This window comes from Patagioenas fasciata, chromosome Z (assembly GCF_037038585.1).
Source record: "Patagioenas fasciata isolate bPatFas1 chromosome Z, bPatFas1.hap1, whole genome shotgun sequence".
Classification (NCBI taxonomy): Eukaryota; Metazoa; Chordata; class Aves; order Columbiformes; family Columbidae; genus Patagioenas; species Patagioenas fasciata.
The window spans coordinates 18,770,504-18,796,172 of NC_092560.1; the positions used below are offsets into that span (position 1 = coordinate 18,770,504).

The following is a 25,669-nucleotide window of genomic DNA, read 5'->3' on the forward strand; positions in this document are numbered from 1 at the left end:
TGACGTTACGTTTTCTGGCAACTTCTCATGTGGTTGTAACAGGATCAGCTTTGATGCTTTCCATTGGTGGTTGTCAACTTCCAATGGCCAGCCACTACGCTCCTCATCTTCAAGCTCTTGTCTCCTTTGCAAACTTCTTGACCCACCACGGCACTGTACATTCATTAGTAGTTCCTGGGCCAAATGTGTTGCTGATGCTGCAAGTTGTCCCCACTGCTTTAGAACCCATTTGAACTCAAATAAGAAAATCACTTGAATTTATTTTTTGTCTAACACAATTTCCATAGTCTAAAATAAATATTAAAAAAACCAACAAGTAATAAGTCGGTAGCAAAAACCATAAAGTGAGAAAAACACATTAAAACTATGTATAACACAACCACATTTATTTAAGAATGTATTCCAATATCAAATGGCAAATTTCAACGATGCAAAAACCCCAATTACTTTTGCACCAACCCAATAATTTCCTTTTATGACAAGGTCACACATCTAGTTGATCAAGAGAAGTCAGTAGATGTGGAGTTTTTGGTTCTTAGTAAAGCTTTTGATACTGTCTCTCACAGTATTCTTCTGGACAAAATGTCCAGCTTACAGCTTGACAAGTGAATACTACATTGGGTGAGCAATTGGCTGATGGGACAGGCTCAAAGAGTTTTTCTTCTCTTATAGGTAATAAGGTTTACAAAAACTCCACATCATGCAAAGGCCTGGCTGATTTAATTATTTTTCATTGAAATCCCAGAACAGATTTATTGAAAGAACTATGAATATACAAGAGCTCTTCCAGTGAACCTGGACTTATCAACAGGTGTACCTGCTTTAGCAAGTGGGTTGGACTAGGTGATGTCCAGAGGTGCCTTCCAACCCCAGTCATTCTGTGATTCTGTATCATTCAAGTGAAGGTTCACAAACATTTTCGTTAGGTAGGCTACGTCTCAACAGAGATACAGATTTATGGAGACCGCTTCTATCACTCACCTGTAGGTACAATGTTGACTACCATTCATTCTAGCACAGATCAGTTTCTCACCCAAAACACTGTCACATAACATTTCTGTGACAACTACAGCAATGGATTACATGGGAACACAACACTACGAAAGCATTTTATATATTTTTAGCTACCTCACTGAGGTGCAGAAGCTGGAAATTAGGACAGCCGGTACAATGTGATTAACTGGTTCTCCAAAGACCAGCAGCAATCACTCCAGAGATTACACTACTGATCTAGATTGCATGAAATGTGAAGCTTTTTACATTATTGACTCAAATTAAGATTGTAGCTTACTGTTTCTGTCACTAGGAAGAGTTAGAACTGTAATGTCCCGCAAAAATTGGAAAAGCTTCTACATCAAATGAAAGCTGGAAATGCTATCATAATTACAGATTTGAGTAATCTTAGAGTACATCGAATAAAAATTTTCTTTTCAAATGCTGCTAGATGACACATCTTTAACCAGAAGCATCTACAAACTAAACATACACAAAATTTCTTCTAAATATTTAAAGTCACGCAATATAACATGGGGAATGTCCTTTACAGGGTGAACCAAATACAGTTGTCAACTGAAGCAGAAAAAAAGTCAGCTACTGAGGTACCCTGAAGGTCATTTGCAGGAAGTAATACACTGAACTAGCATACAGACATAGTTTTGATCACGGTAATGAGAACCATCCTGTAAAATCATTTGGTAGCACTGATGACCTAAGAATTCCATGACATTGATTGTACTCCCATTGAGTGACGTGGTTTTCTTCATCAGAACGCTATGTACTTTTGAGGATGTATCAGCAATTATGACAGCATTTGTGTAAAAATGTTTTGTTCTTCATGCTACAGGCCTTAAGATAGCAGAAGGCTTACTCTAGAAGTCATGAAAACCCAGAGTATTTAAAATGATCATTCTGACCAGCATAAGAACATTTCACAAAGCGGCATAATTTGTCTCACTTAATATTGCCAGGATTAGAGCAGACTGAGTTTAGATCATTGCATAACAGTCACAGTAATTTATGTTAGCTTCTATCATCTGATCAAGAAGTGACCAAAAAAAACTAGAATAGCTGTTCTGTCGCAATTTTCACTCAGAAAGCTTAAAGAACCTTTTATCAATGTTTGAACTGAAATGCTTGTGATTCTCTTGCAGTTTTAGCCCCAGAAAAAGATGAGTCTATGATTGTAGCCTGAAACTAGGGGCCACAGCCACATGCCTGGACTAAATTCTAAATTCAGTTGTGAAGCAGCAACACTACAGTAGATAATTTTTTGGTATCAAAGACATATACAGCTGGATCTCTAAACAGTATTTTTAAAATATGTTATCTTCGATGTGTCCTATTTTCAGTGCTAGTCAGTGTTGTTGTAATGGCTTATTTTTCTATTTTTTAACTTTAAACTAACTTTAATAACATGCATCTATTCCATCATCATCTGACAGGCACCAAATCATTTGATGTTTGATTTGTGAACTGTAATCTCTGTGATGAAAATCAGAAAAATACTCTTTAATAAAATAAATTTATTTTGGACTTCCTTTGTCTTATGAAAAACATCACACAGCCTAAAATTGACTCAATCTTGGCTAATTTAGCTAGTTCATTAAACCTAATCTCCAAAAGTATGTTTCAGTGGCTATTTTACTGATCAACCAAGCCAAACTACAATAAAAGTGAAAGTCATTTATGCAGATCTACTATTTTCATCCTGCAGTATGCAATGGCACTGAACAACCAAACTAGTAAATCACTTACTTCAGCTAATTTAGCAAGCAGAGTTGGTGGAAAGGCTAATTCATACTGGTGGTCTGTTTGCATTACCAAAAGGCAGCCATCAGCTGAAGGAAGGAAGGGAGGTATTGAAAAAAGGGAAAATAGCGTCTACCACCACATAACTTAGCCAGTACAAAGCATCCAAATAAAGCTGGGATTGTGACTTTCTGATGTATTCTGATGTGTGTTCCCTCTTCCTTTTTAATTTTTTTTTCTCTCTTTTTAAATCTCTGTCATTTTTATTACTGAGGGAAACTTGTCAGGAAGTTGTTACTGTTGACTTTCTTCTGCTGCTAAACTTACATTGCTCATCTAATGGTGGAAAAGCTCCACTCTGTTTAGCAGTATACACATTAAAGCCAGATTCAGTATCTATGGGACTCCTCATCCAGTTTAGCACTCTGCAATGCACTCACACAGAATATTCCTAGCTTCATGCTTTAGTGGAAAGAGCAGCAAATGGGACTGTTAGAGTTTCTAAGCAGACTGAAAAAAACCAAAAAACCTATTATCTGCTAAAATCATTCTCAAAACTCTAGGACATGCTGCTTTTCTGCTACCTGCAGTCTTATTGCACATGAATTTCAGGTATCTAAAGAACATTCAGCTATTTATTAATCTGAGTTTTCTTGCACACTTTTTAAATACCTTGAATGAAGGTGTGATGAGTACTATCAATCTCTTTGCTGGATGACAAACTCCAGCTGTGCTGTGCAATAGACGGATCACAACAAATAATTGCCAGATTCAGAGGAAGAGGGCGAAGACCACATTGCAGTGTCTCTCCACCTGCTCTGTCTATATATTTCCAGTGCCTCTATAGCCAAGGTATCCAATAGCTAATAGAGCTTTGTTCTCTGCAGAATCACAACAGATCCTAGTTTGGCCCTCAAGAAAAACGAGAGTGGTCTGTGGTTCTCTTCTCTGCCAGTTTTGACCAGCAGTGCTGCCTGACAGTTCATGATGGAGAGGAGAGAGATGAAGAGTTTCTCTTTCCTGAGCTTTGTCTTAAAAACCAAACCAAACCAAAACTAAACCAAACCAAATCAAACCAACAAAATTTAACTAAACAGCAAAACACTTTGGAATTATAAAAATAAATGCTTATTTTTCCAACATGTAATTAGGCCGTGAGGCTGACTTTCAGGTGAGTTGAGGCAAACAACTGTAACACTTAAAGGAGGTGTGTCCTTATGTGTAAATAACAACAATATCTGAAGTTATAAAAAGTTAATGCCAACAAAGAGCATGAAAAGTGTCATGCTTTGTAGTTTAGCCCAGTCTTTAACTACTAATTATGAAAAAGTTATTTTCCTGGGGCTTATTCTGCTACCGGACTGACCCAGTGCTGCCTGCTGTCAGTGCAGGATACCAGGAGAGATGGTTGACTAGGGCTGACAACTCCTGTCTGCTTGTGTAACTGGCATATTTATTTATTTTGCTCTCATATTAAATGTCCTTAGCGTAATCAGGACCAGTTGTTCTAAAGAAATGTGCTGTTAAATAGCTCCTACCCTGAAATGTTTGCCAGCTAAACACTAGAAAATAGAATTTCTCACTAACACTTTCCATTCTTTCATCACAGCTGTGAAAGCCTAACACAAAACATGTTCCCAAAACAAACAACACAAGCACTAACATAACTTTGGCAAACAAAAGCTGGAAAGAAAACTGGTTTCCTTTATATAGCTACATATACTGACAGTGTTTAGGAATGGGCAATTAGTCTTTGCATTTCTTCAAAGCAGATGCACTGGGATCTCTCTTTTCATGGAATGCTCTGAAAGTCACCTTATACAGAGCTAAAAGGCATAAGACATTACAAACGTTCCTCCCAGGATGAGAAATATTTAGGATTAATTTTTTTCCAAAACATTTATATGTGTTGCAGGTATTCATTTGCCAGAAATATCTAGTATCTTCCTTTATGCTGCCATGAAATTATACGCAACAAATACATGTGATAAACTGTACCAACCAAGAAATTGTCCCAAAGAGGTGGACGTTTTGTTCTAGCCTTGACAGGTTTGAAATACTTACGCACACAGACTTATCTCCAAACCTTCAAAGTCTGAATGAGTTTGTTTCCCCTCTTCCCTTCCTACCTTTTTCTTAGCAACTTAAAATGTTTGCCTAGCACAAAAATTAATAGTTTAAAGCCTTTGTTTCAATAGCCATTACACACAGGCCAGGGAAAAACTACAACACATTTGATACTGTGTTTATTCCAGGTCAAATTTTACTATTTGTGATTTATTGCTATTGACCAGCCAAAGCTGTGCACCTAATTCAACCTCTCCATCCTATCCTGGAAACAGAGAGCTTCCATGCCTGAGTGGTCAAAGTTTACAGCTGTTTTCTTAAGGCAAGGAACGTTGCTTATATGTTGACAGGATAGGAGTAAGATATTGAATGAAACACAAGTACTGAGTGGTTTATGAGTTTATTCCCTGTTTCACTGGGGTAGCTTCAGGGACATCCTGAATAGTACGAGAACCAAAGAGAATGAGATGAGGAGAGCCTGCTCAGGAGTGGTTTATACTCACATACCTTAGAGCACCATGACTAGTATTACTGCTACTACTGTCATGGAACTTCAAGATTTCCCCCTCTACAGTCTACTGAGGTAGGTCTTAGTGACAGAGCAGAGGTGTAGTCAGCAAGCCCTTCTTTTACTCAGATTCTCCAGATGCCTGGATTAATATTTACATTGAAGGAACATACAGAAGGTCACCTATTTTTATAAGTCTGAAAAGGATACACCATAAGTGAAAATAAGTTCCTCTCTGCAATTACAGAATCACAGAATCACAGAATGTCAGGGATTGGAAGGGACTTCAAAAGATCATCGAGTCCAATCCCCCTGACAGAGCAGGAACATCTAGATGAGGCTACACAGGAATGTGTCCAGGTGGGTCTTGAATGTCTCCAGAGTAGGAGACTCCACAACTCCCCTGGGCAGCCTGATCCAGTGTTCTGTTATCCTCACTGTGAAGAAGTTTCTTAAATTTGAGTGTAACCTCTTGTGTTCCAGTTTGAACCCATTATTCCTTGTCTTACCATTTGTTGTCACTGAGAAGAGCCTGGGTCCATCCTTGTGACACTCACCCTTTACGTATTTATAAACATTAATGAGGTCACCCCGCAGTCTCCTCTAAGCTGAATAGACCCAGCCCCCTCAGCCTTTCCTCATATGGGAGATGCTCCACTCCATTAATCATCTTTGTTGCCCTGGGCTGTTCTCTGTCCAGCAGTTCCCTGTCCTTCTTGAACTGAGGGGCCCGGAACTGGACACAATATTCCAGATGTGATCTCACCAGGGTGGAATAGAGGGGAAGGAGAACCTCTCTCGACCTACTAACCATTGCCCTTCTAATGCAACCCAGGATACCATTGGCCCTCCTGGCCACAAGGGCACAGTGCTGGCTCGTGGTCATGGCTCTTCTGGGGTGTCTGCAGAATGTCTATTTGCTATTGAACTAAGAAGAGATGAGAATTAGGCCCCACCTTAAAAAAAACCCAAATTTTTCTATTTTTTTTTTTTCCATGGGAATGTGATAGAGAAGTGTTGTATTTCCACTGGTTTCAGTAGATGCTTTTGCCTATCTTTTCTCCTTCTAATAGACTTTTGTACACTGTCAACTCAGTAACCAGTGGAAATAGGAGACAAAACTGTCCACGGACAAAGTTAAAATACACAAGACTCTATTCTGATCTTCCGATTCAATGTCTTGTGCTGTTTCTTATCCCCACTGAAGAGCATCATATATTAAAATGTCAGATGTAGGAAACAATTTGGAGTGTATTGTCACAGTTTGTTTTAATAACATCAGTTTTATAAACACACAAAAGAAAATATAGGAGAAACATATGCAGCGTGGAAAAATGTATTACATTTTTTATATTACAATATTCAAGGTATCAGAGATGGCAGTAAGACACTAAGTTTGGGTCTGGAGTTTTCCTTCATATCCATTATCATAAATCTGTTAATATTTATCACATATACCATGTTTACTGCAGGTAAACTTTTTCGTAAAGTAGGTAGAAATAATATCTGCTAGAAATACTTTGCAGGTAAGACTTATATATGCCAACGGAGGGGAAATGCTGTCAAGTAACTTGTCCACGTTCCATTGCAAGCTAATAATTGAGGAGAAATAAAATCTCAGATGCCTGACTCTGTACCTAGACTTCATCTTTACAGTTGGCCATTACACCTCTGCCTGTTGGGGAGAGTTTGCTGGTAGAGAAGACTTCCTACTAGAAATTTAATTCATAGGATACCTTCAGCAGAATTATAATTCCTTGTTATATAGCTCCGGCTGCCATGTTGGGTTAATATGGTGCTTTAGAGGGTCAGTGTGGCTGAGACTGTGGGTTGCTAAATCTAAGGAACTAGCTGTAGTCTGGTATAAGCACCTGAAAAGTCTTACCGTTGAAATGGTGAAAGCAAGGGGAGGTTTCACTTTTCAATAACTGCCAGCCTTCAGCATGCTTAAGCAAGCGGTCCAGGCAACTTTTGTATCTCCATAAGTTTTCACGTTATTTTGAAAGGGTGTTGCCCTGCCAAACATGTCGTCTGAATTAAAAAACACACTACCATAATTTTCTGACATTGAGCTGGAAGTTTCAGCATAGTTATGGTCTTATGGTGTGACACATATAAGTAGGTTTAATTCTCCTGCTCAGTAAGAGAAAAAGTGTTCACCCACTTACTTGCTGCTCAGGCAGCGTCTCAGAGAATACGAAGCCCCTCCTCCACAAGTGCGTGAACATTCGCTCCACGAACCCCAAGCATCCCACAGTGAGTCTCGGTCTTCTTCTGAGCGAGCTGTTCTGGAGCTCTGAGGAGGGAGGGAAGGAACAAACAAACAAACAAACAACCAGGAAAAATCATTTAAAGGACAAAAACCATTGTTGTTAGCTTAAATTTTCTTTACTGGATATCATCTTGGTTGTTGAAAGCATTGAATAAATCTGTTATTCTCTGACATTCCTACTGATTGGCAGCTGGTTCTTGTAGTGGGGGTTGCTGTATGAACTTGCTTTCACCCTTTGAGTATTGTACTCTGTCTCAATTTGAGACTGGTGATGACTACTTTGGACAACAGTGAGGTAAGGGATTTTTCCTGATTCAAAGGACATTAGAAATTGTGCTTTGAAACATGAATGCTGTGTTAAAAATGATGAAAAGTTATATTAAAAGGTGCCTTCCAAGATGCTCTGGAGGAAAAAAAGAATCACAATATAGTGAATCCATGTGATATGAAGCCATTTAACATAACAACTTTCATGCACTCACCATAAAGAACTGGAACTATCATTACTTCTTCTCTGTCCAAAGATCTATAAAACTTTTTGGAGAAAGATTCCCTAACTGTTTTTATCCCCACTATTTGCTGACTTAAAAAAGACACTGCACATTACCTGAAGACCTGGAGTGCTCCAATGTAAGGTACAGACCTAGGCAGTATTATTGTTAATGCTAGCAGTAGGATGTAAGCAGTTTTACAGAGAAGCAGCATTGATGGACTCAGAAATGCTCAGCTTTTCCAGGATTAACTCATAAATGTGCAGCAGTACCTGCTTAAGGAAAGCAGTCATGCAAGTATCCAGTATCTCATTTTCATTCCTGCAAATGCACCTCAGAAACATCTATCTGTAGGGACACAAATTATTTAGATGGATATTGTCCCACTTGAATGATGTGGTTTAGCTGGAAGAAACTGAATAACCTTCAGAAGCATGCAAAGGTGCACAGAAAATGCCTGTGTCTGATGGAGATCAGGCAGTATTCTCCTTCAAATCTTGGCTTGGGCTGTGGGCCAACACGTGGGAAAGAGGATTTCCAACTGTATTTGGAATAAATGAGAAGGCAAGACATCTATTTGAGGGAAACTTTGACAGTATATCTTCAACAGAGAAATATCAGCAAGCATCTTTGCTAACCCACGTTACAGGAACCAGCTTTGCCTTTCAACACTGAGTGTTCATTTGAAACACAGAGATAGTTTAACACTGAAATAATTTTATTTTCACTGAAAGTATGTAAAGGCTTTGTCATGAAATCTGAAACCTGGTGAAATACAGCAGTCTTGAATATTGCTATTCTCAGACAAAAACCAAATTGTTAGTGATGGATTTGGGCTGTGAACAGCTTCATTATACATCTTTTTGAGGTAGATACTGAATTTGTCACACATAACTCAGATCCCAAACTGAATAGTCTGGCACATTAAGATATTAAATGTGTGCTAACTGGGATTTATCAAGGTAAGAGGTTAATTATTTGGTTTACTTTTAGGAGCCAGGAATGCATTATATATGCTAACCATTAATAATGAGAGAAGTTTCCAATATGGAAATCATTTAGTCCTATAAAGTTCTGCAAAGGGATTGCAGTTCACCCACTAGTGTCATCTATGATGCTGAATAAACAGCCAGGCATAAGATTAACTGAAATGAAAGCCCGTGTCTTTTATTAGCTGTCTCTATCCTGAGATGAATAATAAGACCAAAGTCTCCCAGGGAACTCTGCTCTCCTGAAAACAGAAAGCCTGTAATCTCAGTGTTGTACACATTTTCAGCCTCTGACAGTCATTAGCTTCAAGCATCTGAAGGATGAAAATGTTGCCAGAGCTGTTTCCACAGTCCCAAGGGAGTCTTGCTGCCCTGAAGCAAGTCATTAGCTCATGGAGTAGTACTTAGTTTACTCAGGTTGACAGAGTAATTGTATTGTTATATTCCTTCCAAAAGCCTGATACTTCTTTGAGACACACTGGCACAATAAATTAGTGGTAACTAAATGAAAGTTGATCCAGTTTAACCTGCTTAAGTAAACTCAGACTGTATACCAAATTGGCAAACTTCTATGGAGATACTCTACTAAAAGGAAAAAAGATTCTCAGGACACCTGTATAGCTATTTCCTCTTCTTCCCCTCTCTTCACCTTACTGCTTTTATCAAGGCACAGTGTTAACCTGATCACAGAATCACGGAATGGTTGGGGTTAGAAGGGACCTCTGGAGATCATCCAGTCCAACCCACCTGCTAAAGCAGGTTCACCCAGAGCAGATCACACAGGAATGTGTCCAGGTGGGTTTTGAATGTCTCCAGAGAAGGAGACTCCACAACCTCTCTGGGCAGCCTGTTCCAGCGCTCTGGCACCCTCAAAGTGAAGAAGTTTCTCTTCCTATTCAGATGGAACCTCCTGTGCTTCAGTCTGTGCCTGTTGCCCCTCATCCTATTGCTGGGCACCACTGAAAGGAGTCTGGTCCCATCCTATTGACATTCATCCTGGAGATATTTGTAAGCATCAATAAGATCCCCTCTCAGCTTCTCTTCTCCAGGTTGAACAGACCGAGTTTTCTCATAAGAAAGATGATCTTGAATAATAAGTCTGTCCGTTTGTGCAAAACAGTTTAAAAAAGAAAGGATTTTCCTCTTTACAAATGCAGCAAATATGGTTATTTCTTCTGAAAGGAAGAACTCAGTGACAAGTGTCAGGTGCAGGGCCAACATACAGCGTCACTCCAGACTGTCCAGCCAGCTGCAGCTCCCCAGCATCTCACAATGGACTCTTGCTGCATTCCTCATGCTGCTGCTCATGGAGCCTTCAAGGACATGAGTGCTCCTTTTTTGAACCAGAGTATTCATTCAAAACAGCAAATGCACGAATGCCACTTAAATAGAGTTGAGTCTATTTGGCCTTCTGACACTAAGGCAGCCAGCTCTTTTGAAAGACCTTTAGGATCTGGTCCAAAGCATGCTGAGGTCAAACAAAAACTCCATTACATTAAAGGGGTTCAGGAGGAGAACATTGAAAGATAGACTGAAAACAGGACCCAAAGCAGTTCGTAGATTTTATTTTTACTCAAATAAATAGTGTGAATGGAGGCTAAACCAGTCAGGCAGAAGGCAAATCTACTCAAGTACCTACACTCTGATCTTGCTGCCCTACTTAGCCCTTTGACAAGTGGAGGTTGCCAGCTATGTTGAATAAAATGATTATTCTGTGATGTGGCCAAACTCCATTTTCAATTTGCTTCATGGTGTGCAGTTCATAATGGCAGTTTAAGCATATGTAATACTTTCTTCTGCAGAACAGTTTTTGGAAGATAATTTAGCTGGGTAATTGAATCAGTTTTGTGTTGTTGTAATATCTAGTATGATGTAAATTTGTTTTAGATCTACTGATGGAAAAAAGAAGGTGAATCAATTTAGTCTCTAAGAGATTATATACTGTATTTGCCTCATAATAATTATTTGATACGCTCAGTTTATCTTACCTTTATTAAAATGCAAACAGATTTAATTTCAACACAATAATTGCAAGGGTAAATGTAAAAACTGAAGAGATCAGATTCTGACTATGGCCAATCCTCACAGCTGCAGAAGATCAGACATGCAACAGTTTTACAGATGTGATCCATCCTCTAGATACAATCTCATTAACATTGACACATGCAATAATAGGAGTGTCGTGCCAATTTACTGAGTTTATTTCAGCTGACTTCTTTCTGCAGGGTACTTTTCAGAAAATGAAAATATGTGTTTGCACTTTTAGTCTGTTAAAAAGAAAATGTGCATCCATGCTTTTCATTTACAAAGAAATAAATACCTTCAAACTGCGAATAGGTGCTTGTCCTGGTCACTCACAACTGCTTAAAAGCTCAAATACATAGTGAAACAGGCTTCTGAGGTAAAGTCAGGTGTAGCAAGTACTGTTACCTTATTACAAATTATAAGCATCAGCACAGATAGGCAGTGTAAAGGTCTGAAGTTTTCTGAAAAAAAAAGCACTCCCACCCAGAGCAGAGCCATGTGCCTGCTATTTGCTTTCCAAGAGTTGTTATAAGACCTATGTATTCCCAGAAAGCATGTGATCTCAAGCTGGAACAAGCTCAAAGTTTTCTTTTAACAAGTGGAATAAACATAATTCATTTCAACTCCCTCCATGTTTAATATTAAAGAAAGTAGAGTGGTTTTTCCTCCTGTGAACTACACAGTTAGGAATGAGTGTGAAATGCTAGCAAAACCATTTGAAATCTGAAGAAGACTGCCTGTTGTAGGTCTACTGCAGCTTTTAAGGATAGTAGCGTTACTAGCTATGAATTCACTGTTTAGCACAGATTTTTCAAAAGTAGCTTATGCCACCAATTAATAGTTTCTACCCACTTTCAGCAAAGTAAGATAAACTGAAGAATCTACTTTAATGCTCCTAATAATAACACTCATATATTCTAATGATACTCCTGGTAACAGTCAAGAACATTGCTGTGTTCTGAAACACAAGAAGTCCTACAGTACTCCTCAAAGCCCTAAAGTTCCTACCACAAAGAGTAAACAGAAAAAAAAAAAAAAAAGAAATAAGAATAATGGAGGAACAAAGCAGAGGGAGGGTACATTCCTTTAAAGATGCAAAGAGTAATGCTGCCACCCCCTAAAACTTCCTTTCAGTAACACTTCCCTCTTAGAAAAAGTCTTCTGTCTCTGTCAGAAGTAACCCGGGTTGGTGCTTCTCCAAATGCCAGTGTAGGCCAAACAAGTAAAATGCACACAGTCATCAAGGCTCATTACACCCTGCTGGGGGGGTCAGAAGAGGTTCGTGTCCCCTTCCATCCATTCTAGGTGGATTTCAGCCTGAGTTTCCAAGGGAACGCCCACTGTTTTGTCCACACAAAACTAGCTGTGTCCTGACATCTACAGCATCAATGGCAGAAATATCATCTGCAAGCAATTGATTACCAATTACCTACATAAAACAACTAAGTCTTCTAGTGCTAATCAAAATCACCTCTTTCTTTATTCCTCATTATCCTAACACACACTTAACCTGAGGGTGATCATGCAGCTACCACCCAACACAGTAGCTCCAGAGGAAACACGCATGAGGACTCCCAAAGAGTTCTTGAATGAGAAAGGAATGCCTTGTGCTTTCAGACAAGAAAGCAAGAAGGATCACATATACAAAATGAAGTTACTGTCAGCGGATAGGGCACTCAGGTGAAGATGCTTATAAAAGAAAAACAAAACAAAACCAACCTATGAGCTGAACAAATGACTTCTTATAATATAAACAAAAATAATCTGACATAATTAAGTAAGACTAAAAGATCTAGGTATACAACTTTATTCTTTAAAAAAATCCAGTTTCAGTATTTAAAAGTAATTTCTGATTTTGTTAAAAAGTTGTCATGCTTTAATGTTGTATTCGGACTATGAGCTGAATAACAGGACTCTCCTACTCTCTCCACTAACACACAGTATACAGAAATCATTTGAACTATCTGGAATAGTGTGTAAAAAACACAACAAGTGTCACACATCCTTAAATCACAACAGCTGCCTGCCATCCAGGAGCTGCATCCCTAATGAGAGAACCATGTTTCTTCTAAGAGTATGTGTGTACACATGTTTGTGGGTGCACATAGGGAGAAACATGAAAAGTAGCAAGACCTCTGTTCATATCCTGAGACCTATAAAAGGAGTTCAGCCTTAAGAAAATAAATCTTAGTTGCATACTGGAATTTAATTTAAAATTTTGTTTGGAACTGCACTATCTGTACAGAATCCAACTATTTGTCAGTGTCACACAGAGAAGAGTATGTATAAATGCAGATCATGTTGTTTAATTACTCCTCAGTTTCCAAGGGTTCCAGTCTTCCTCCTTGTTCAGTAAAATGCTGCTAAAATCATATTTTTCAAGCAACCAGTGTGTTCTCTAGATTAAACAGCAATACAGATACTGAAAAACACAGTTAACCTCTTGTTGGACTAAGGCACTGGTACAGACTTGAAGCCACAGTTCCTTCCCAGATGATATGCACTGCTGCATTTGGTTAAGAAATTTAAATCATCTGGTTCTTATCACATCCCCACTGTTTAGGGTTATGATGAATTGTCAGTGACAATTGCAAGGCTCCTCTGAGGCCATTGTCTAAACTTGTCTTTTGCTACCGTGAAAATGATATAAGGGACAGAAAACCCATATTTTTCCCTATTATATGGGCTTTCTGCCCTCCTTTTTCAGATACGTCCAAGCGCATCCCTAAATTAATTCTTGCCAAGCTATACATTCTCCCTCTTTGAGTAATCCTTGATCATCCTTTGATGTTAGTTTGTTATTGAGGTTAAATATATACTTCACACAGTACTGAAATGCTGTCTGTAGTGAAGCAGGAAGAAAATGCTCTAAACACATATCTAGGTGTGTAACAGCAAGAGACAGGGCCAGTGACCTCATATCTTTCTAAGAAATAGGTATTTCAAAACCTGAACCGTTATAAATATGTGCTTTATAAGATTTAATTTGCACAATGTTGTGTATCTTTGTTGCATTCCATCCAAGGTAACAGCTGGATTACAGCTCAGATAGGAAACTGCTTGGAAATCTCTGGCTTTTGAAGGACGGCAAGGCAGGACAAAATCACAGCCAGCTGAATTGATATTGGTAATTACTGTCAAAGAAAATGTTAACTTGTAAGACATTCCTGACTAGCTGTTGAAACTTTTCAAAATGATTGTCTTGGAAACATCATAAGTAAAATATCTGACAGTTTGCAATGCATAAAAAACACATCTAATGTGTCTACGCATAGAGCTGCGTATAATTTTAAACAGTACTGTATGATCGAAGCACATCCTCTCTTCCAGAATAACTGTACCATATCGAAGAAGGGGCTTATTAAAGTAAGGTGTATCCTTATGAGAAGCCTTGGAAGCACTAGGATTCCCCATGAGAATAGTAGCCCTCCAGGTCCAAGCAGATACTTGCCCATTTCATGCACCTCATGGAAGCAGGTCACCAAGCCAACCTTAGCAATACAGCCAAGGACTTAATGGGAACGAATGATGACTTATTTTCTTTTCCCAAGGGGCTTGCGTCAGGGTCAGGATGGATAAATACTGTTTAGCTTTTGCAGTAGGTAGCTTGTCTTCCCATTATCCTTACTACTACATCCCACATAAAGATGAAGAGAGGACTTCAGCCACCAGACCTACCAGCCAGACCCCCTCCAGGAATACCACGTGAGCCAGAAAAACCTACCTACCTGACAGACATTCTTACTAAAGTAACTGGAGTTCTGCTATCACAGACATTAAAAGAAAATGAAGAGAGAAAATGTGCTTGTTTCCAAGCTGCCAGAGCTGTTTGCTGCACATGAGAGGCTGAGCAATCACAGGTGCAATGGCTCCCATGATTAAGTGCATGCTGTTACATATGACCAAATCAAAAGGATGCTTATAGAGCTGTTCAAACTATTGCTAAAACACTGTTTTCTCTGTCAAACAACCTAGAAAGAAAAGTAGCTTCTATGACCAAATCCAAAGGATGCTTATAGAGCTGTTCGAACTATTGCTAAAACACTGTTTTCTCTGTCAAACAACCTAGAAAGAAAAGTAGCTACAATGACCAAATGTTTTGAGATGGAAGTGGCTATACCTTGTACACTGGCTCCCTTGCTCCCTGGAGGGCAGCAGCTCCCTCTTGCCTGTTATCAGGCTGTGAGAGGAACAGTATCATCCCGCTTGTCCCAGACTTCCACAGGCTTGGAAGTTAACTGAGGAATTTTTACCTCCTTTGCACTTGCAAGACCAGGCAAAAGGCCTTCGAGGGGATCAAGAGAGTATTTGCTACGGAAAACCCCTGGCACAGGAAACCCTTGATCTGAGCGACTCTACACCCCAAGGAAAGCGCTGGCACAGAGACACACGTGTTTGAGGGTATATACGGTATTTTGGGTAATTACTTTATGCTCAGACTTCGCAACTACAGCTAAAGAGGCCAGGATTTAGTTTTTTCATTTCAGCATCTTAAAAAGAAATTTTAAAAAAGTCCAAATCTCCTTCAGTGTAGCCTTTAATTTATACTTTCTTCATGATCAAAATCATCTATCACTTAAAAGAAACAGGAAGACACCTTCATGAGAAGTAGAGAAGAAGAAATATCACCAAAATCTTGCAGTTTTTCAGTGCTTATTCTGCTCCTGTGATCACAGACAAAGGGAAGAGCAATGGGTGGAATTTTTTTCCTTATTCTGAAGAAATACACCTGATACACATACAGCTAGCTCTGTCCCCAGGGACACTGTAAAATTTTGCTGTGGTAGTCCTTTTCAGTGCTGCATTCCTGTTTGTCTTTGTCTTAACAGCATAGTCATGCAAGGCTGGTGTATTGCTATGGGAACAGAAAAAGGGGAATAATGGCATCTTTTCCTTTTGCACAAGAAAGCAAAGGTTCATTGAGAGGGAAATAAACCCTCCCCCTTCCTAGTCATACATGACCTGATATGGTTATTGCACAAGTAATAAGGATGAAGTATCACACTGAACTCTGTCATCCTGAAAGCAAAATGACCACAGTCTCACTGTTGTACACATTTGCACCATCTGACAGCCATTAGCTCCATACATCAAGTGCTCTCTGAAGGATAAAAACATTGCCAGTGCTGTCCCCACAGTCCCACGGGATTCTTCCTGCCCTGAAGCAAGTAATACAGCTGTATATACACAATCTCTTAAAAGTTGTAATAGGGAGTACATGGCTTCTAGTCTGCAACAAAACAGGGAAGAAATGGTAAACAGACATCTCAGGACTTTAGGAGCTAAAAAGCCATTCCCAAACCTGGACTAGAAGTTGTATCTCAGGAGAAATGTGCCAAACATTAGCTCATTTCTTCTCCTAAAAGGGCAGCAGCCAGCCAGGGGGAGGTTGCTGGCAAAGGATGGTGCTGACACCATATCACTTCAACATGTTGCACACTGTGCTCCCTATAACATTTTATAGCAGTGCCTTATAAAACTCAGATAAGTCCTACCTCTCACTCCACTTCTACCCATATGAAAATATACACCAGGAGAGCAATGTGAATACAAGAGCTCTCTTCCTTGCTCTTGCAGACCCAAGTTACAACACCCTGTTGTACTTAAATCCTTCCGTACTGGTGTAAACACCAGGCATGGGTGATCCACTGCAGAGCAGATCCAAGCTGGCTCACCCTCAGACTTGTCGCCTAATTGACTCAGAAGCATTTTCAAGGCTAGGACTGGTTGGGTGAAATCACTTTCCAAAATTCAGAACCCACCCAGCAGCACGGGTTCAAAAGTGCATCTTGCGCTCTAGGACTTGCGGTTTGCCTTCCACGTAGCAGGCAGAGAAAGAGCCCACAGAGGCACACAAAGGAAAAGAGGGAAAAGTAAAATTGTTATCTGTGACAAGGTCTATTGCATGCCAAGTGTTTCCTAAGTGGTGAGAAATGAGAGCCGTGTGCTGGCTGGGCTTCGTTCAAAAGCTTCAGGAAATAATGGCCAACATATGGCTGACACTCACAGCTCCACAGGTAAACCACCATCTCCCCTCAAAGAAGCAGGATAATACACTGAAGAAGTGTATGTTAGACATTTTGCCTTGTTTTAGTAAACTGACCTTAAGCATCAGATATTTGTCCAGCCCAGCTCTCTGTACAGGTCACAACATTCAACAGTGCATCATATGTGCATCAAACCGCACATGGGCTAGAGTCAGCAACTCCGGTTCTGAGAGTCTGAGCTAGAAGACCATGTCACATCAGCATGGAGTTCAATGTGTTTGTCCACCCTAGAATGGTTCAGCCTCCCTGGAGCAGGTCAGAGAACTACGACAAGGTGCAACTGGAATGTGGTGCTCTCTGGAAGAAGGCATTTCAGAGAAGGGAGGAGAGCTCCCCAAATATTTCTGTAATTTCAGATAAATATTCACAATTATGAGATTTATTCAAAATAAATTAAGCCTCCCATTCTTCTGATGATTTGCCATGCCCCTCGGTTACCTCATGGAGTTAAGTATATGTTCAACAACAAAGGGCCATATAAAGGGTTGAAACATTAAACCTTGATGGAAGCAGGAAAACTGAAAAGGAAATTTTTATGTAAAAAAACAAGGGGGGAGAGAGAGAAAGAGAAGGAGAAAGGAGGGAAGGAGGGAAAGGAAGGAGGGAAAGGAAGGGAGGGAAAAGAAGGGAGGGAGGGAGGAAGGAGGGGAGGGAGGGAGGGAGGGAGGGAGGAAGGAAGGGAGGAAGAGAGGAAAGGAGGGAGGGAGGAAGGACGCGAGGAAGGGAGGAAAGGAGGGAGGAAGGGAGGAAGGAAGGGAGGAAGGAAAAAGATCAAGATCCCATGTCATAACAATAAAAAAAAAAAGGCAGGAAAAAAGTGCTCACAGGACCCTTAGGAATTAACTATAAACCTCACAATTTATCTAATATATTTGTTATCTCCTTAATCACTAAGTAATTGATCTCAAAATAAGGAATATCTTTCTTTAAAGGAAAATACACTCAATTGTTGACAGTCTGCAGTGCCAAATTGGAGGAGTTCTACAAGAGTACCAGAATTCATTTTCATGATTTTACATTAAATTACAAAGATAGAAGGACCTAAACACCATCAGGATATCAGCTGCTGTTACTCTCATTCTGCCCTTTAATACTGATGAATAATCACAATGAAAATATTTGTGCTTCCAGTGATGTCGCCAAAAAAAGACACATCCACATTTTGGAGCAGTACAAGTCATAGAAAGAGTATGCATCCCCCACTTTGCCAGTCTTCGTGTCTGGTAAGATGTGATAACACACTTCCATTTGCCTTGGTGCTCACCAGTGCTGATTGGTGGTTAAGCCCATCAGAGAATGACAAGACTGCTAAAATTTGGATTAGCAAGGCAGAGTTTTACAATTCAAGCTGTGGTAGCTCAAGTCTGTAGCTCAGAGATTTCTATTGAATTACTTCCCTCTCCCCTTCAGCTAAATAGAATTTTCATCTTTAAAATGTGGCCCTGGCTAGACCTTGAAGGAACTCGTTGGTGATACCACAGTTACTTGAAAATTCCCCACTCTCTCTTTTAAAAGTTACAGGAACTATGAAAATGTCATATCCAAAACACGTTTACAATCATAATCCATGCACATACCAAAATGAAAAAATAAAAGACAGCCCTGGGCTTGTTAAAGGCAGTTATATTAGTCCTCAAAACCAACTGCTTTTAACAGTCCAGGCTGAAAGAAATACAGGGATTTAAATAAGTCAGTAAGGAAGCAAATAAATAAATAACCCACCAAACTGATGCCAACACCAGAACAGTAGGAGACCTTATTGCTTCCTTTATTCCTTTTCATTTCTGGGTCTGTTGATACAGTGCAGGAACTGAACAATACACTAGCAAACTTCAAAGAGGGACTGAGATTATATCCAACAAATCTAGAAGGGGAAATCTGACACCCCTACAGTAAATTCATGTGGAAACAAAATGAGTTATTTTATCGGACAGTTTGAATTTATTATAAGTTGCTTAAAATTTCCTGTCTCATTTCTTAGGCACTCAAGGAATTTATTTCAGGATGTCCTACACTATCACACAGCCCCTTCCCTCCACCCTGACACCCTCTATGCTGAACTTGCTCTACAAGAAGTCCCCAAAAGACAGAAATTCCAAGCCAACCTCTAAAGGGTTGAAGTTTTGGAAGAAATTCCATACAGGCAGTGAAGATGAAAATGGAAACAATGTGAGAATGAATGTACTGTAGAATCAGTGAATATACCATTTATTTCTCTATACAACTAGAAGGAATGCTACTATAAGCAGTGTCCAAATAATTCACAGGTGGCAAAACTATTAAGATTTCTACATATGCTTGCCCTGGAAGCAGATTAAATCTCACAAGTACACATAACGCCTTCCCTCTCCCAGTCACCTATGTATACTGCCTTCCAACTTCACCACAACTTTAGTTACTTTTATAATAAATTTGAAAAGCTTTGTTCTGGCAGAAAACAAACCAACAAACAAACAAAACCCCACCTCATATGTAAAATGAAATTCTAGTCAAGGTAGTTAAAGAGGTAAAAAAAGGAAAAAAAGCTCGAAATGCAGAGTTAGTATTCTCTGATATTCTCTGATATCTGATTTTGCTGTCAGTGAAGCAGAGAGAAAGTCCTGGCCTACAGTGATCATCAATGTACACACTCAGATTCAGGCCATAACAATCCTGCAACAGCCTAAAATAACATAAATTGGCCACTCCAAGGTTTAACAAGAAGATATTAATGACCGATGCTGTTTGGAGGTGTTTTAATTGCTCCTGCTCATGACAGCTAAATATCACATGTAAAAGCTCAACATAAAAAGAGTTATTAAATGAAAAGACTTCAGTACAAAGTCTAAGCATGTACAATTCAATATGGCTCTACTGCAACTAATAGAGACAAGCCAGTTAATATAGAAGAAAGCTTGCTCTCAAATTTCATCTAATACTATGCTTATGAACCAACATATTAACACATTAGTATTCTGAGAATAGTATTTGCCACTTCCAAAGAGAAGGGCAAAACTTTAAAGGTTGATGACTGGATCCAATTGTGGCAGGGCCTTCAACAGGGAGAGATAAGATGCTGCATACAATTATCTTGAAAAACAAATGAAACATTTGAGAATGGCATCTTTAAAACCATGATAACAAGCTTAAATCATTCCTGCATCTACAATCCCTAACAGACAACCCTCTCTCTTTGTCTCTTTTGCATAAAGAACGATTTTAATTGATTAAAAAAATAGGTCTGAACATGTACAGTGAATCTTAGCATGCATGATAGCGAATCTTGGACCTGTGATGAAAGGTAAACATTCCCTAATGTAGAAGGACATCAAAATGATCAGATTTCCTGTGTTCAACACTACATAGGGTTAAGGACCTAGAGAAGATTTTCCATCACCCCATTAAAAGTTTATCTATTGCAAACCTCCCCCATTTTACCTGAACATACTATTAAGTGCTAGGAGACGTGAGTCCTCGAATATCCAAAGCTGGTCAGCAATCTGTTAAGACAAGCCTACTGTCCATCTGCTGATATGAAAACATGGCAAAACCAAGAGCAAAAGTTAGCCACTCCTGTACATTAGTTAGGAAGAAATTGTGGTTCCTACTAGAGTGTGATATTCTGATGGAATTGAAGATTTCATGACAGCTTTTGATCAGTTGCTGTCTGCCACATGAGAGGTTTCTTTCATAACTCTGTGTGGCTTGGACTGGAACAAGTGACTTCTTTTTCTGCTCCCCATCCTGATACCACAGAATCTGGTTGTTGATGTATTTTCACTGCTTTTTCACTATCTTTTGCTTTTGGATTTTTTTCTATAAAGATAATTTTATTATTCTGCTTTCCTTCATCATGTGAGAGAACACATGCTTCTGTGGGAACAGATTGCAATTTCCTTTTTTTTCAATGTGATTGTTGCCCATACGCTCTGAATTTCCTACAAGTTTAAGAAAATAGTTACAGAAAGCAACCAAAAAAATCAGTGCCCTGAAGGTTTGAGAAGACAACACTGTAACAGAAGCAATGAGCTTATGTCTGGATGGCTAATAACTCAATTATAAGGGATACAGTTTCTGTTTGCTTCAGTGAAAATGCAGTCATGCAGAGACTGCTAGCCCTCTCCTAAAGAACTGTTGTATGGGCATGTGGACCACTTGGGCTTTACTCATGAAACTTCTGAGCACATGAGTTTGCCCAGCTGACAGATCCATGACTACAGGAGACCATATTCCAATACTCAGACTCTCCACAGAGTTCAGTTTCACAGTTTCTTGTATTATTCTTTGCCAGATCTATGAATTTAGTAAAAGCCATTTAAAATAATGTGTTTACTGACACTGGTGAAGCAGACCAACAGTTCAGCAGCCTACATTATGTATTGACACCCATCCACTGAAGTCCAAATGAAAAAATTCCTTCACACAACGTCAATTCAGTTCATGCACACATTTGTACTTGGTAGAAAAAGATGAATTATATGCTTAAAAAAAAAAAAAAACCTGAAGGAAGAGGTCAATAAAATAAGTCCAAACACAAAATTCTAGAGTAATGTAGGAACAAAGTGATGAGTACACATACCTAGGAGCATCCTCATGTTCACATAAGAAATAGTATTTGCTTTGTAGATGTGAGACATTCGGAGTACAGGAGCACTGTGAGAAATTTTACACTCCTTTGCATGAATAAATCTTAGCTTTTTATAACTCCATATTTCAGCGCATTCTTACCCGACTGCTGTGGTCAAATGCCAGTCTGTACATATACATGACTACACATGAAAACATATGTGTGCACTTTGGACCCTGTACTAGAAGAATCCCTCTCTATACAGCTACGACTGTAGAAACAGAAGAGCAGACATACAACAGTAGGTAGACCTATCTACACATGAAAGGAAAAACTGTTAAGCTTTGCATATTCAGATGTAAACAAGAAACATTATATTCATTCCACTGGCTCATTGTGCTTGTGGTCATCCAAGACAGACCCAGTTAGATAATAGGGAAATGTGATGCCAAAGAGTCTGGAAGGAATGGACTATTGTATTTGACTATTTTCCATGTACAAATTAGCACAGCAAAAGAAAGAAATCCTGAAGAAAAACACATGTACTTTATTACAGTTCCTAACGTTACTTTTGTAAGTGCCACAACAGCAACAAAGAAAGCTAAAAAAAAAGGTTGCTGAAAAGATGCAAACAACAAACACAAATGTGATTAAATGCCCTTCTGACTTGAAGTGATTTGACTTCAAGTTCAGATGAACACGTGTCAATGGCTGGTTATGGTTTTGGCTGCATTTCCTTTGAGTTAAACAACTGTGATTTGTTTTTATTTGGCTTTTATATTTAAACCAATAGAAAAGGAAATCTTCAGAAAACAATGAGTGCTTTCCTTTGTTTCTCTTAAAAGTGGTGCGCTGATTTTGCATGCAAAAGTTCACAGAGCAATGAGTAAACTTCTCCAAATATCTGGTCTCAGCCTGAGAAGAGAGAAACTGTCTTTTCAGGTCACTTTCAATCTGATACTACTTTTTCAAGACAGGCTCAGATTCTTGTAAGTATCTTTAAAAGTAACTAACTCTCATTTATGCCATGGAAACTGGATGTCTGAGCACGAAGGAAGTTCTAGGGCAGTCAACACATACACTACTGACCCAGTCTCCTTACTCAAGCACCACTCAACTGAAAATTAATACAATTTCTTCTGAAGAGGGTTAAGAATCCTGATGGAGTGGTAAGCTACACTCACCACTACAGCACTCCAGGCAGTTTGCCCTGTATTAGACTGTATCTACTGGCTAATGAGGAGAAAAGGAGAGGTTACTGCTGGTGCTGGGCTGTGCATCTGTCTGGGCTATGCAACCTCCTTACTGATGCAAGGATGCTGAACGAAGACTTTAGATGCTACCTTGCTCTACAGTGTCTCACTGAAAATATGGGAACATGTGATAAATTATTGCAAAACCAATCCTGTAAGCATTTACTACTTAGCCTTAGTGCTACATCTGTGAACTTCTGCTGATGTTACCAGAGTGCTACATGATTCGAGGCAGCTCATGTTGTTCTTCGTGGGCAAGATGGGTTTTAGAGAGATACAAGGTGAAACACATATATCCAAATGCTGATTTCATAGTTTCAAACTCATTCTACCTACTTGACTAAATGCTTATACCTACAAGGCTAATAGCTAGGCCACAGGCTCCACAGATCCAACGCCTCTTTTTTTTTTCTCAAAAACATCAATGCGCTTTCTATCATGCTCCATGTGAAACCGTGCTGCAATAAACTACAGTAGTAACATGTATTATTAAAGTACCCTACAACTTATCTCTATTCAAGCTGTAAGTCAATTCTTGCTTGTTTACCTTGTCTGCTGCTAAAATCAACTGAGAGATTTTCCTGAGTACAGAAGAAGCAAAAGAATGGCATGATTCAAAAAAAAAAAAAAAGAAAGTTAAGCTTGCTTCACATCACTATTCTTAAGGCACAAAGAGATTTGGTGAGAGGTGGGGGGAAAATCTCTTGAGGCTGAGTAAGTCATACAAACTTGTAAAGTATGGAATATAATGCATAATAGTTGGCAGCTGAATGCACTATTTATTTTCACGAATTAGGGACTGAGAACTTAATTCACAAGCAGCAGAGTGAAGTACAAATGTTATGAGTATGAGCTTAACATGGCACCAAATCCTACAGTCCTTACATAGTCTTCTTGAGTCATATCTCCTGTTGATCTTCCCTAAATTAGAACTGCAGGATTGGCTCACAATATATTACAGTCATCAGGTTATAAACTCCTCATTTTCACAAATGAAAGAGAACCCATGCTGACATTATGCCAGTTTATGTGAATTCTATATTTTAAATGGAAAATAGACAAACAAAACAATATCTTGAATCAGTCCAGATAGTACTCTTATTTCTACTGATTAATTAGTATTTAGTGATTCTATATCCAAAAGTTGTTTGTTTTGTTTTGTTTTTTATCATACAATATTTTTTACTAAGCATTTCAAATAAGGTTATCCCATTGCTTAGGTCCCCATGTGGTCACTAAAAATATATTAAGACTAGTTTACAATGAGTAACATAGGTGGTTTTATACAGATAAATAGGAAGATGCAAGCTTCTATAATGTCTGTACATTTCCTTAAGATTCATTGCTATTCAAATAACTGCACTCAGTCAAATCTTCAAAAAAAGTCAACATATATGTATGCCAAGATGACTATGATATCAAAAGTGTGTGTATACTAACATTCTTACTGCAGATTTTCTGATAGCAAACATGCAGCTCATACTTATAAAATTAAGTATGCATCAAAATGGAACATTTAATCTCAATCAAACAGCAGAGCTACAGTGCTCAGCTGTAGAGCATCCTATCAAAATAATCAGGGGAAGTGTGTGAGAAAATCAGATAGTAACTATCAGCTTTACAACCCTGAAGTATACCAGATGTCACATAACATATCTTCCAAAAGTTGGTATAAGCTTATCTCTATAATGAGTTACAGAAGTAGTGAGAGCTCATTTCAGCTGGCTGAAGAAAAAATGTCAGTATATGCTGTACCTCGTTTCTCTGCATGTGTACAACTGAAAAATCTTTTCTCTCTCTCTTTTTTTTTTGTTTTGTTTTTTAAGGAAGGAAGAATATTGCAAGAACATTACAGTGTGATATAGTTTGATTTAAAGAGCTTTTCTCCAAATCCCAAGCAGTTAAGTCACCATTCACAGTTCACTGCTCTCCAAGTTTATAAAAGTGATGCCAACATCAACTTCTTGGTTCTACCTGCAGCAACCCACAATACCAAGGCTCCAAGCCTGCAATACTTTAAAGAGGAAAAGATTTAGACGAACTGTTCAAAACAAACTCTCTCCGGCTGCGATTTTAAATATTAAAAGCATACCCCAGATACAGCATCAGCTACAAGTGGTACGTATTTTCAGCAAAGAAATGGCATTTACCAGGAGGAGGGAAGCCAGGAGCAGGGTGCCCGCAGTTGTCCAGCGGCAGCCGTCCATGCTCAGCTCCGTGAGGGAGCGGGTGTCGGTCCGGGTGCAAGCTGCGAGGCGCTCGGCTGCCTGCTGTCACATCCAGCGCCGGGGTGAACCTTCAGCCCCGCTTCTCCGCCTCCATCAGCGCCGCTCACGTTTCCCGACCCAGGCGTGGGTGGGTGGGTTGGGGGTGAGCTGCGGGGAAGGGCTCCCCGAGCCGGCGAGCAGCCAATCCCCCTCCTGCTAGTCAGACGTGCAGCACAACAAAGCCAAGGGGTCTGGGGAAAGTGCAGCAGTGGAAGACAGAGAGGAGGAAAAAAGAGGGAGAGAGAGGAGGAGGAGAAGATGGAGAGAGGCAGAAAGGCACAGCTGAAAGGAGTGCTCTGCTTCCAGCTTGCCGTCCTCCAGGAGCTACGCTCCACTTGCCATGAGCTGTTCACGCTTATTGCTAGGTCAGTAGCTCTCCTCCTGAGCGTGCATTGCTCCAGGCAGGAGGGAAACTTAATCTGTGTCAATATACAGCGTATGCCATAAAAGGCACCA

The 25,669-nt window shown here is 39.4% G+C and overlaps 1 protein-coding gene across 3 annotated transcripts in view; it reads right to left on the minus strand.

Annotated features, from left to right (window-relative positions):
- Positions 1 to 25,669, minus strand: part of ADAMTSL1 (ADAMTS like 1) — a 443,632-nt gene that overhangs the window by 170,839 nt on the left and 247,124 nt on the right. For 2 of the 3 annotated variants that reach the window (XM_071802344.1, XM_071802343.1), the window contains exon 3: positions 7,492 to 7,619. In XM_071802344.1, the coding sequence (XP_071658445.1) occupies positions 7,492 to 7,619 (128 nt within the window). Of the gene's footprint in view, positions 1 to 7,491; positions 7,620 to 25,096; positions 25,564 to 25,669 lie in introns of those variants that run through there. The other variant, XM_071802345.1, reaches the window with a different exon arrangement.